The following is a 12,917-nucleotide window of genomic DNA, read 5'->3' as shown; positions in this document are numbered from 1 at the left end:
ATAATGTTTAGATCTTTGATTGCAAGAGAATTGATGAAAATGTTTTCAGTCCAACTTCAACTGAGGGCTTATTAGTTATATAATATGATGAATTTATTCCTTCTCACCACAACTAAAATTGTTGTTTTATAATGTTATGATAATAACGATATTACAGTTACGTGATGATATATTTACTGAGAACTCACTCAACAATGAAATCGTGGTTTTACGTTCTTGGATTTAGGGACCATTTTTTGAGCATACTGCCTTGCAACCCAGTGACAATTCCAAAAGGAGGCAAATCAGGCAATGCGCAAACAGTGTGGAGCAAAACAAAATTCTGATATCAAATAAATGCGCAATATGTATCCTAAGCTTCTTTTACTGATGTATCAACACAATCATTCTCATCATCCAATAATGGTGATGATTGTTCGTTCATTTTATCTTCTAAATTCTTCACTTTCTCTTTATCCCATTTTAAGACAAACAGAGTTAATAAAAATATTATAGAGCTGGTTAGATAAAGACCAGGATATAATAAGTATAACGCTATGCGTAAACTTCCAGTAGCCTCTTTAAGTGGTGGCACAGCCAATGGTACGTTCCCACCAATGATATCAATAATAAATCCATAGTAGGCAACCACAGGGGTTCGAAGAGCTTTTGGGGCCAGTTCTACTATAACTGTTAATGCAACACCAATCCACATTTCCCCAATAATATTAGCAGCAATAAGACTCAGAAAGCAATAAGGTGGGTGAAGAAACAGCGCCCCAGCAGCAAACGGTGCTCCAAATAACTAAAAAATAAAGATTTGTATAAATCCGTTGAAAGCATAACACGTTTGCGTCACTTTCAATCCAATCGCCATTGCATTTTTTATCTCTGAAAATTACGAGTTGATGTAAAATAAATTTAATGTTCCTCAAGTGAATTTACGCACGTACACTCTCTTGACTAAAAACAAGGACCCATACCCTAGCATATAATCCTCGATTTTTAATCACGCAATCAGATATCACACCACCGAGTAGCACACCCATTGAACCACTAACCAGTGGAATCCATGACATCCAGTACCCTAGGTTCACCTCAGGATAGTACTTGTCGAAATAGGGTTGTGTGTTGTATGCCCATACATATCCGCCGGCATTCCTTATTGCTCCTGCTAGACAAAGAATAAGAGTGGAAGGGCCCAGAAACACTTTGACTATGGAGGACATACGACGTTGCTTCGATGATACCTAAAAAAAAGAATCTCGTTTTGTACTTTCATCTCGTGGTTTCTATTTGAACAAATACGCTAAGAACTAACCGCCATATTAATTGATGGCCGTTCCTTCTTCACTTTCCCGACAGGCTCTTTAACGGAAAAGAATATCATAGGGGCCACTATGAACCCCGGGATAGCAGCAATCCAAAACACCCATCTCCAACTTTTGCCGTCAATGTTTGCATCTACGATAAAGTTTCCAAGGGCATACGATAAGCTATATCCGATATAAATACCCCAGTTGTAAACACCCATTGCTGACGCTCGTAAAGTCTGAAAGAAAATCCAGTATGGCATGATTTAGCGCGGTTAACGTTTAATCGTTATAAGAAACTGTAACATTTGATATCAACCTCACCTCGTCAAAGTAGTCTGCGATTAAACTGCTTGCAAACGGCGTACAACCTGCCTCACTACATTAAAAATAATATGTATATATTTTTATATTATTACTAACACCGTATCATTGACTTTCATTGTAGCCTAAACTAAATTGGTCTTTCTAGATGGTAAAGTAAGGATCATCTCTTATTAATTATGCACAGTGTAACTACGAAAAAAAGCAATATATCTGTCTTCCTTGTAAGGTCTTTCTAAGCTAGCTGAGTCTCCAGCTCTCGATCAAAAGATATAACTCACCCCATGCCAAGTATAAACCTAGTTATAACCAATTGCCAATATTTGGTTGCGAAGCCAGTTAATAAAGTCATCGTAGTCCATAACAGCAAACAACTGGCTAAGAGCTTAGACCGTTTGTTACTGCCGCCCAGGAATCCGAGTGGGATACCAGTGATGGTGTAAACTAGTATAAATACTGGTCCAGCTAGTATCTGGTACTGTTCACCAGTTCCATCATAGTCCCAACGGCATGCCAAGGTGGTGTTGTATTTTCCATTGCCGTACTTTGCTAAACATCTGAACGATGGAAAATAGCTTAGTATAGTAGTTGTGGACACAATTCAAATGTAATTACAATCCATAAACAAAATGCTCATTTGGCAGATAAATGCAATTGAACTATACACGGCAATAACGTTTATTTATTTAAGAAATATTTTTTTTTATTGTTTTCACCTCTGTTTTACGATCCTTTGTAATTTCTATTTTGCTATATTTTTATTATAATCAACAGGAACGAACAATATTAACCTTGATGACGGTCAACCTAATTTACAGGCATAATTTTAGGCGCTTTTGTTAAAGTACGGTATACTTTGGCGGTACCTCAAAACACTTACATGCTAGTAAATATCATTCTATGAACAAGAGCTATGTAATTTACTTTTAATTTTTAAACTGTCCGGTACTGCAGTGACAAAAGTGTAAAAAGTTTACAGCTCAGTTGCTGCAAAGTTAGAACTATTATTAGTTAAACCTTATGTACGCAGATAGCGACAGTGTTTTAGCTTCCCTATATCAAAATCTGACGTTTTCTCATCATGATGCACATAAAATTCCCGTGGTATCCCTTGAAATCTCATGACATGTTCATTCTTGTTATCTATCCACCCCACATGTCTCCTTCCACTGCGCTGAACCTTGCGCTTCTTAAAATGTATCTTCGCCTCCTCAGCAACTCTGACAGGGGGTACCACAAATGTGTATATACTTTGTTTTTCCGGGAATATTGACATTGGATGATAGACCCATGATTTGTCCTTACGTTTTTCCAAATGAGATATCCCTGATGCAACACTACGACCACCATATGCTGAAGAATTTCTGCTATACAACGAAGGCGGACGACTATTAACGGTTTTACGCCGATTATCAGCTGACGAAATGGTTTCTGATCTATGACGATTGTTCGGAGAACGATTTCTGTTCGAATTCTGACTAGAGGAGCGAAAACTCGTGCTAGATAACGTTTGTCTGATTGCAGAGGATTCACGTTTTCTGTCAATCAAGCGAAGATCGTTGGAATTTTTCACCTCATTTTTCCTTGCAGCAGCAGCTTTGAACAACTGTCTATCCTGCTCTGCTTCTTCAGAACAGCGGACTCTCCTTTCTTTCTGAGTGTCATTCCATTTAGCTTCAAAATCCACCACATTTTCAATCTCTTTAGAAGCAACACGAACTTTTAAAGTGTTTTTCTCAAGGTATTCTTGTGGTGCAGTTTGAGGGCGCATTCTTGCCATAATTCGCTCGGACAAATAGGGTTTAGTGGTCGATGCAGATTTACAATAAAAATATCGCCGTTTTGTTAACTTGTTGTTTTCTCTTTCCAAATTCAGTAATCGTTTCTCTAACTCCCTGAATTCTCTCATCATTGTTGAATGTTTCTTATTATGCATGTCTCCAGCATTCTGCATGACGTTTAAGGACCTTGACAAATTTTCCTATCACTAAAAATATTTTTTCAAACCTCCGATTAAGATTCAATTCTGCCAAAAAATATTCATATTCAGTTTATCGGTGATGTTCTGTTGCCAGAAAGCATCTCTCTTCTAAATTTCTTCTCGTCATGTTTGTGATAACCATGGCAGCCGGTGTATCGCGATTGCAAATTTGGTAAAATTTGCGGTTCAATACCATGCAGGTTGTTACCGCATTTTTAACAGGTGTTGCACTATTCTTTCACGTTTATTGTGGAAACAACGAGTTGTTTAATTAACGTCATTTGTAATTGTCTAAGTGGAATTCAGGTGCAAATTTTATTCTTTTGAATGATGCAAACGAGACTGAAATAGGTATAAATTGTTTGATCTTGTGGAAGCATAATGATATTGTCATTCACATCAATCAGAGAAATAATTCACCGGCAGAAATCGCAGAATAATAAAAATTGCAAATGTAAGTTCGACTTGAGGGACAATCCTGCAAGCACATGCAGAATAATGAAATATTCCAGTCCCTCCGTATCCTGGGTTATCTTCACTGGTATTCTTACGGCCAGCCGCGTGTAGTTCTTCCGTTAATCGCGGGCTCGGGAAACGAGATTGTTGATTGTTCTTCCGTGATTCCGTCTGTCTGAGTTTGTGTTTGACTGTCTCTCTTTTGGGAGATTTTATAGATTCACAAGTGCATAGTTTTATATTTGCTGGCATAATATTATCCTCTTGACTAAAGCTAACCTGCAACTTTATTCTTTATAATGATATCAAGTCGACCACTTCTCACTAGACTCCACTATATAGCTACGTCCCCACTTATATACCTAATATACCTTTGAATATACCTAGACTACGATATACCTTGTCTTGTTTTTCTCCACTTTATCGCTCCCAGGTTCTTTATTACACAACTTGGTTTGCCCAGAGAAGTTGATATCTTTACTGCTAACGCAACCTTTGTCACCGAAGTGTATATCTTGTGCCATTGGTCTGCTGGTAACAACTAAAGCATATCTGTCTAGTTGGTTCAATAAATATGCCGCAAGCAAGCAAGTTAAAACATAAAGTGCGTATTTGTCAGCTTGGCGAATTAGTTGTGTAAATCCGTGAGCCATTTTGTCTATAAATTGCCTTGTCTGTAAATGAAAGTGCACTTTGCAGCAAATTACCACTGTGAAGTTAGCCGCGGATTCGGCCTCAGATTGGGCCTCTCATATTCGGAATTCATATTCGGAATTCAGATTCGGCTCTCGGACTAGGCATCACATTAATTAAACTGTGTTCAATCATTCAAAAGTAGAACTTTTTAACTATAACAGGTTTTTTAGCCATTTTTGCGTTTAAACTTTAAATCACTTTAAAATGTATAGCTTATTTATGCATTTAATAGACCGTAATTAGACTAAAACAGTTGATTTTTGCGCTACTTCCCACACATATATACTATTGTTTCAAGCGTTATGTATTACAGTATTTTCCCATCTTTCCAAAAGTACGCATCGGTTGAAGGCGCAGACGATACACACTGAATATTTGAGGGAAACAACGACTCATTACAATATTACATGGCGTTACATATATATCCTTGCACAATTTAAACTTATGCATTTCATACAAAATGTCATACCCATTTCATGTACTCTGCATTGAAAATTCTGTTTATGAAGGTGTGATTTCATTGTTGTGCATATAAAATGTGGACACCTATATAAAAGGAGGACATCTAAAAGGACAGCTAAAAGGACAACTAAAGGACAACCAAAGGAAAACTAAAGGATAGCTAAAAGGTAACTATTATACATTTCAAAAAATATATCTCATTATTTTATACAAAAGTGTGAAATTTTCTACAGCCGTAAGGCTAAATGGCTAATGAAGAAAAGCACGATTTAATAAAAAGCATGAAGACAATAAAGTGAGGGCATGTCGGTATATGTAAACATATGGTTTATTAACATTTTTGAACTTCTATACTTTTTAAGTACAATGTCAATGTATGTGATGTGTTCTGAATGTCGAACATTGATTTAGGTTCCCAACGCTTCTGTATTTTTTAAGGTACGATGTGCTGTCTGAAATCTGAATATCTAACATTTACAGGTTCCCAACGCTTCTATAAATGAATATAAACTATAGTACGTGCATGTTTATCAGTTTCAGAAAGCTTTATATTGAATTTTTAAAGCTATACGCATAATATACCAGAACACAGAAGCTGTTGTAAAAAATATTTATGATACGAAACATAAACTGATAATGAACATAAACTGAAAAAAATTAAAAACTGATAAACATAAACTGATAAATTTTATTAATGCAACACAATATATGTAAAAAATACAATAATAATAATCGCCCAAGTGCTCCGATTCTGATTATTCAAATAGCGACCGCCTGTTGTTTGTTTCCATCATGATAATAGGTAATTTCTTCTCATCTACAAATGAATGAAACACTATATTACTTCAAATAGTAACGACTACATAAATTCCTATACAAGGAAATGTTTCGTTAATTTCCTTGAACTGAGAACATAAAAAACAAAAAGCCTGACTGTTGGGCTCTATGCTCTAATTTCGACGTAATGAACGGAGTTTTTTACCGGACATCTTAATTTCTACTTCTCTTATCATGAACAGACTTTTCAAGTTTCATTTTTCACATTTTGCCTGACTTGGGTTCAAATTTGCCAACCGCGCTTCCGCCTATCCACCGCCCAGCCTAAATATCCTTGCATGAGGATAATTTATTCTAGTTTTAGAACAGTTCAATTCTTTCTTATTTTATCGTAGAACTTTGTTTTTATTGTTTACAGTTGAAGTGATTGAACCAAGCGCAACGCTTGGTTCAATCACCTCAACTGTAAACAATAAAAACAAGCGTTGCGTTGAGTGTAGTCAACATATAAAAAAGTCTGATACCTTAATTTAAACACCACACCTCATCATACAATCATCCATCGTGCGGAAGTTATTCGGATTACCAAAACATCCTCCATACTTGAACGTTTTACATTTTTTTAGACGAAGATCATAATACCATCTTGTTGTCATACTATTACATGCTCCTTTTTCTGGATTGAGGGCACAAACATCTGGAACAGAAATTGGCTGACTATAGTTGGCTGACTAACTACCGTTCAACACAACTTGTATAAGATGTACTATTGATAACTATTCTTAAATTCTGGTTAACTAGATCAGTATCGGTTTTTTAAATGCCCCATGGCCCCCATATCTAGGTCTATATTAGGGATCGAGTGCCACTGCAAAAAAAATTATTGATTAAATCGTCAGGCTGGCTACACTACAGTTTATCATCATTTTAAACTGTTCTCCTCGACCAGTGTTGGTCGAATGTTACTTCAGTCGAAAATACCTGGAAACCTGCGATGCCCAGGGTCCCAAGTCGCATGACAGCAATTATGTTTCATGACGAAATGCACAAGTCACATTGTTATTCAATAATCATGAACATATATACCTCTCTCACAGAAGTTTTTGCAGTCATTCTTATAAAAGAATCCATTCCATCCACTAGGATGACATCCACCAACAATGACACGTTGACATGACCGAGCAGTAACGTTGTAGAAAAATACATTAAACGCAGCTCGACAGTTGCTGGTTGGAAAAATACTACATCTGTCCCCTATATAGTGAAGTAATAATACCAGGGGCGGATCTAGCGAATTTCCTGACCGATGCATCTTTCATGGATAATGTCAAAGGCCCACTAGCGGGCCGGAGACATCTATCCCGGGAAATTTTAAGCCTAGGAATGCAAGACTCGAAAACGCGATTCCCTGCATTTAATTTGGCTGACTAGTTTCAAACATAGACATTCAAACATAGAAACCAACTCATGCATTCAAAGATTCATGACAAAACTACGTCCTTTTAAACATAAAGAGGTACTTCATAATACAATTTCAGGAGTTCATTTTAAAATCTTGCATAAACTGCAGTTTAGACATTGTAAAATCTTGAATTAAATAGTTGTTTGCAAAAGTAGTTGAAAGTCGAAAGTCAATACCAATTATCAAAATATTCAAATAATTTTTTCCATAAAGCTCAGAAGAAATAGGGCCTTTAATAATTCAACAAGAGTTGCACTAATTTCATTATTCAAAAAAGTATTTGAAAAATTTGAAAAAATTGATGTTTTGAAATAAGAGAGATCGAGTTATTGATCAATCTTAATAATGTTTATCAATATTTTTGTGAGTAGTACAAAGCTAGTTATTTAAATTTTAATTAAAAATATTGACAAAGTATTGTCTCCCTTTAGAAATAAAATATTTCCAAAACAACTAGGAAGGAACCACTTTTTAGAGCTTGCAAAAGGCAAATATTCAAGTGTTTATGTCTTATTAATTGACTTTTTAGTTTTAGTCTGACAAACACTGATTGGGGCAGTGGGGCTAATTATGTTAATTTAATCAGCAAAGCTGGTGTAAATAATCTTTCTAATATAGAAGATATGCCAAGACTATGTAGTATCCTGCCTGGCCAAATCATAAAAGCAAGGTCCATCTATTTATAAATGAGGTTGTATGCATGCAATCCTAAAGTTTTGTTGTTCAAGAGTTACAACAATGAATACATCAATGAGTAAAAAAATATTCTTCACAATCAATTACTAGTGTATGTACTATGTACAGGCATTTAGGATTCCCATATTGTTGCAAAAGTTATATCATCCCAAATAACTTTTATATTATCCCAAGAATCTTAAAACTAAAGCAATGCAGTCCATGTGACTTACAGCAATACTTGAGACTTGAGTTAATTTGAACTATATTAGGCAATTTAGTTATTTAGACTAGCTGTGATTCACCAGTCTTAGGAATTCACCAGTCTTTGGTGACCAAAACAGCCATGAGCAACCATAGCTAAAAGTTAAGGAATTTACACTGTCTAATTACCTGTATGGTAATTGGTAATGACCTAAACTGGACATCATTGATCATTCATTCCTAATAATTTTTGTGGCTGTTGTGTAGCATTATTAAACAAGAAAACAACTTAATTGTAATACCTCAAACTTGTCGTATTATCTTGACATCAGCTACACAAGTTACCTTATTTTGCACGCATAGTAATGGTGTAAGGTATAAATTATAAACTGTGATTTTCATCATTAATAAAATAATGTAAATCACAGTTTATAATTTATACCTAGTCTAGTGACTCAAAGTCACTAGTGGTATAGTGGTCATAATAATAAGTGGTCATAGTAAGGTCTAGTGGTCATAATAATATGACCATTATTGGCATTTATTCAAAAATTGCTCATATAACATAAGCTTTATATTAAACCTAAGCAACTTTAAATTTATACGCAATATCAACGAACTCGAGAACTGGCCAGAACCATTGAATATTCGAGAATAGAGATTATATTATTGACCCCAGGGGCATGTAGTCATTTCTTTATTTTGAAAAATTATGCGAGTACGTTACCGTTTGACCTCAAACTTTATTTTTTTCAATTTGAATAATGCCCTTATTTGCTGTTGTAATCATGACTTCGATAATGCGTGGGAGAGCAAATTCCATTATGCCAAAGCGATTTAGCGAAAGCTGTACGTCACAGTAGAATCTAAAACGAGGCTTGAAGCGAAAAGGTAGCAAAAAGCCCGCAATCTGCACGAGTGCATCGGTCGGCGGATTCAAATCTACCCTCAAAACAATGGAAACGTTTACGTCACGGTAGATTTCACGCTGAAAAGGACTCGGGACCGGTGCACTCACAGGTGCACAAATTTCCAAATCTACTCTCAAAACAATGGCAATGTGACGTAACAGTAGATTTCACGCGGAAAAGGACTCGGGACCGGTGCACTTAATTCACATCAGTGATTCACATGTGCTACTGTGCATTACGTAATGAAAAGTTATTTATATCCATGTTTAGGCCATTTTTGTCGCGAAATTATTCACGACGACTTGTCGAAGAACAAAAGAAAGTGCGAAATCATGTTTTGATCGCAAATATCGATAACTTGGCAATAATAATGAGTTTAAATCGCTGGTTTGAAGTGATTAAAAACTCTGAGTTTATTCAAGGAGAGGTGTGATCACATTAGTTAGCTATCAGGTATTTTTATATGTGTATAATCTATACAAATATATTATATCTGACCAAATTTCAATATCACAATTTTGACCGATGCATCTGCGTCCGTTGCACCGGTCTAGATCCGCCCCTGAATAATACTGGATATTGGATTTATTAGATAACCTAGGTCACAATACCACGCAATGATCCTTTTTAAATCATTTCAGAATCTGACAAATAGACATGAAGTGATGTGCGCGACAGTTTTAATTTGCTAAATTATCAAAATTTAGTAGAAATGTTGTATATTATAATTTTAAGAACCTTCCTAAGAGTCTTGCTTGTGGTGTATATGAAAGGTAATATATTAAAGCACTCTGGCCATGTACACAGATTGTAATTACGGTTGAAATAAATTTAGTGCATTCACCAAAGTAACAAAAAAACTTCGCGAGTCTATAGTGAGCTAGTTGTTGATTGAGCCTGTCTTACTATACGCATTAAGACATTAAGTAAAGTCAAGTTTTCATTAAACATGATTAGAGGAGTTTCTGAACCGTATCTCGATCTGGAAACTCACCAAAAAACAAGTTAAATTTTCCCTACACCACGCGGTGATAACAAATAATGCAAGTTGACTAGTACCAACCTACCTGGAAGGCATCTATCATCATGGACAATTCTTATATCCTTTCGAAGTCTACAAGCAGTGGCATTCATAATGCATTTGTTGTTATAAGATATTCCATCATTTCCACATACAGGGTCCCATCTTGATGAACATTCCATGTTAGAACGACATACGCATGTTGGCCTAAGATTTCGCATTTTACATATCATGCCTTCATCACAAGACATTTGATTAGGATCACAAAGATCTAGGAATTAGAGTTGGTTTTCAAGGAATGGCAGTAAAGAAGTATCCTATTCTCTAAATACATTAAGCCTAGCTTCCAGAAGAAATTTTATATTACAAGTAATTCACATGCACTGGGCGAATAACGGAATAAGAATAAGAAATGTTTAAGAGTTAGCAAATTTCCGTTACTCACGTTCGCATTTCGGTGGTCTTGCTGACCATTTGCCATCAGGAAGACACGTAATTACATTTTCACCAATCAGCTTATAATGCGAGTAACATTTGAATTCCAATTTGTTTCCAATTGTGAAATTTTTACCGATTCTCTTACCATGCATTGGAGGAAGAGCGTCCAGATTATCGCACATGTATTCTGTGACAGAAAGAAGATATCACAGTAAACATTTTGATCAAATGTAGCTCGTTCAAGTAGGAACTAGCTTTTCATTTATAGCAGAGCAAAGCATAATCAACACACTTAATTTTGTCAGCGATCATGCACTTGGTCGTGGACTGGTTTGTCATATAATTAGGAATATTACGTCAGTGAATAAATGTGGATGAATTGAATGGTGAAATAAACAGTTCTTTATCGTGTGGATTCTCCATGACTGAGCAGCAACTATTCACACCCCTAAGGTACATTTGATTTTATTATACCGTCTAAGATAGAACTCTGTGTACTCCCCCCCCCCCCCTTCCTTCTCATTAAAATCGCGTCAAGGGGGTGCTCTAAACTAAGTCATCTAACGCAGTAATTAATCTGTGAAAAAATTTACGCACATCAGAGAAAATGACGTTATGCAATAGCAACAATGCTCGTACTCACTTTCACAGGAAGGTTTATAACCAGTCCAAGATCCGTTAGCCTGGCACAATCTAATCTGTGGTCCGACCAATTGATAAGTAGAATGGCAGAAATAGCTGACTGTTTGGCCAGTATGAAACACGGTTATTTTCTCTCCTCGTCTTCCGTTGTCTGGTGTTCCAGGGTCGGGACAAGCTTTAAAGAATTAACTTAGTATTGGACTGATAAATTGCAGGACAATTTCAGGTGTTTTATTCTTTTATTGTCTCATTCTTAGCTTATCATCGGTTATAATATTGATAATTACCATTGCCTGTGATCATTATTATATAAAATGAAATTAATCACGATTCTTAGACATCGGGCAAATGCCGGCAAATCAGCCTAGCTGCAGTTTGTATAGTTTTTCTTTGGTTAATTCGTCCAAATTGAAATTCAAATGTTGTTCATTGAATGAATATTTACAAAGCTCTGTCACTGTCTTTGTATACTTACAATTTCCGCGTGGATTAAATGCGTTACTAACACACGCACACCATAACGAATTGACCAATGCGATAATAACCACAATACGAATTGTGTAATCCATCCTTTGACTTTTAAATGTACCTCAATGCAGTCGACCGTTGATCTAACGTATACTAGTAAAATGTGTTTTGTTTTTGTAAAACCTCGTTCCAGATGTAAGCTTAAACCATTATGACGCACAATTGAGGTTATTTCACAGTATGGGGTGATATATTTCACGTCCGTTTTGCACTTTTGCTGACGGTCGCTGAAGCCATGCACTCTTCGATTCTTGACGTTTGAAAATGTTCTTGATTGAAAGACAGTTGAAACAATCATCGTGACTGAAGCCTGTTTCTAAAATATTCTTTGAAGTCGATAAAATAAGATTTCGATCTTTATACACGCGTATTTCTCTGGAATAATTGTTTACATTCCCCATACACAACCCTGTAAAACACAGCCAACCAACCAATGCAATATTGCGTGTTTTCGACTGAAATACAATCCACAAATGAATTAGATTTAATTAGATTAGATAATTGCATGCATAAACCTGACAAGAGGCTTCGCCCAGTCCCAATGTCATTCTTTTTTTCTCTATATGATGACGTCCTTAAAATTTTACGTGCTTTTTATTTTTACTTTTACCGTTAAGATAATCGTAGATATTCAATGAAGTTGTTCTTCAGTTCAATAGACAATATTGTTGATTTATTATTTTATACTATAAATTTTAAAAATAAAATCAATAAAAACGACGTTTCGAAGTCATCTCGACTTTTTCAATCACCGGGTATAAAAATTTGAATATATTGAAAGTCTCGTATTTGGCATTTTGACCCCGTACCACTATTGTCTTTCTTTTGTTCCCGAATAAACCTAGCTAGATATATCAAATTATTAACTGATAGTATACACCCTAGGCCTGGCTGTACGCGTGACTAAGATTATAAAAAATACGCTACAGGTTTAAAAACAACGCCAATAATTATTTTATCGGTATATTTTGATAAATTATCTGAAAAAAACTAGGGTATTCATCAACTTTTTGTTGTGTACAACAGCTACGGACAAGTATTGAAAGAT

General features: G+C 35.6%; 2 protein-coding genes across 3 annotated transcripts; both read right to left on the bottom strand.

Annotated features, from left to right (window-relative positions):
* Positions 1-72: 72 nt before the first annotated feature.
* Positions 73-4,764, bottom strand: LOC114533625 (MFS-type efflux pump MSMEG_3705-like). Of its 2 annotated transcripts, none has more exons than XM_028555195.1 (6): positions 4,453-4,764; positions 1,898-2,173; positions 1,617-1,671; positions 1,301-1,531; positions 941-1,229; positions 73-786 (listed from the first exon to the last, which is right to left on the bottom strand). In XM_028555195.1, the coding sequence occupies exons 1-6, from the start codon at positions 4,704-4,706 to the stop codon at positions 353-355; spliced, it is 1,539 nt and encodes a 512-aa protein (XP_028410996.1). In that variant the 5' UTR covers positions 4,707-4,764; the 3' UTR covers positions 73-352. The 2 variants fall into 2 exon arrangements, with proteins under 2 accessions (XP_028410996.1, XP_028410997.1); XM_028555196.1 differs by having other exon boundaries at positions 73-784; positions 963-1,229.
* Positions 4,765-5,879: 1,115 nt separating this feature from the next.
* Positions 5,880-12,313, bottom strand: LOC114533683 (four-domain proteases inhibitor-like). The gene is made up of 7 exons (XM_028555278.1): positions 11,817-12,313; positions 11,343-11,516; positions 10,707-10,886; positions 10,308-10,532; positions 7,075-7,242; positions 6,513-6,685; positions 5,880-6,028 (listed from the first exon to the last, which is right to left on the bottom strand). The coding sequence occupies exons 1-6, from the start codon at positions 11,908-11,910 to the stop codon at positions 6,519-6,521; spliced, it is 1,008 nt and encodes a 335-aa protein (XP_028411079.1). The 5' UTR covers positions 11,911-12,313; the 3' UTR covers positions 5,880-6,028; positions 6,513-6,518.
* Between the last annotated feature and the right edge of the window lie 604 nt (positions 12,314-12,917).

Source organism: Dendronephthya gigantea, unplaced genomic scaffold, assembly GCF_004324835.1.
Source record: "Dendronephthya gigantea isolate DGI-Jeju-01 unplaced genomic scaffold, DenGig_1.0 000093F, whole genome shotgun sequence".
NCBI classification, from domain to species: domain Eukaryota; kingdom Metazoa; phylum Cnidaria; class Anthozoa; order Malacalcyonacea; family Nephtheidae; genus Dendronephthya; species Dendronephthya gigantea.
Note: the sequence above shows the minus strand (reverse complement) of the source record. Positions and strands in the feature narration are given on the sequence as shown.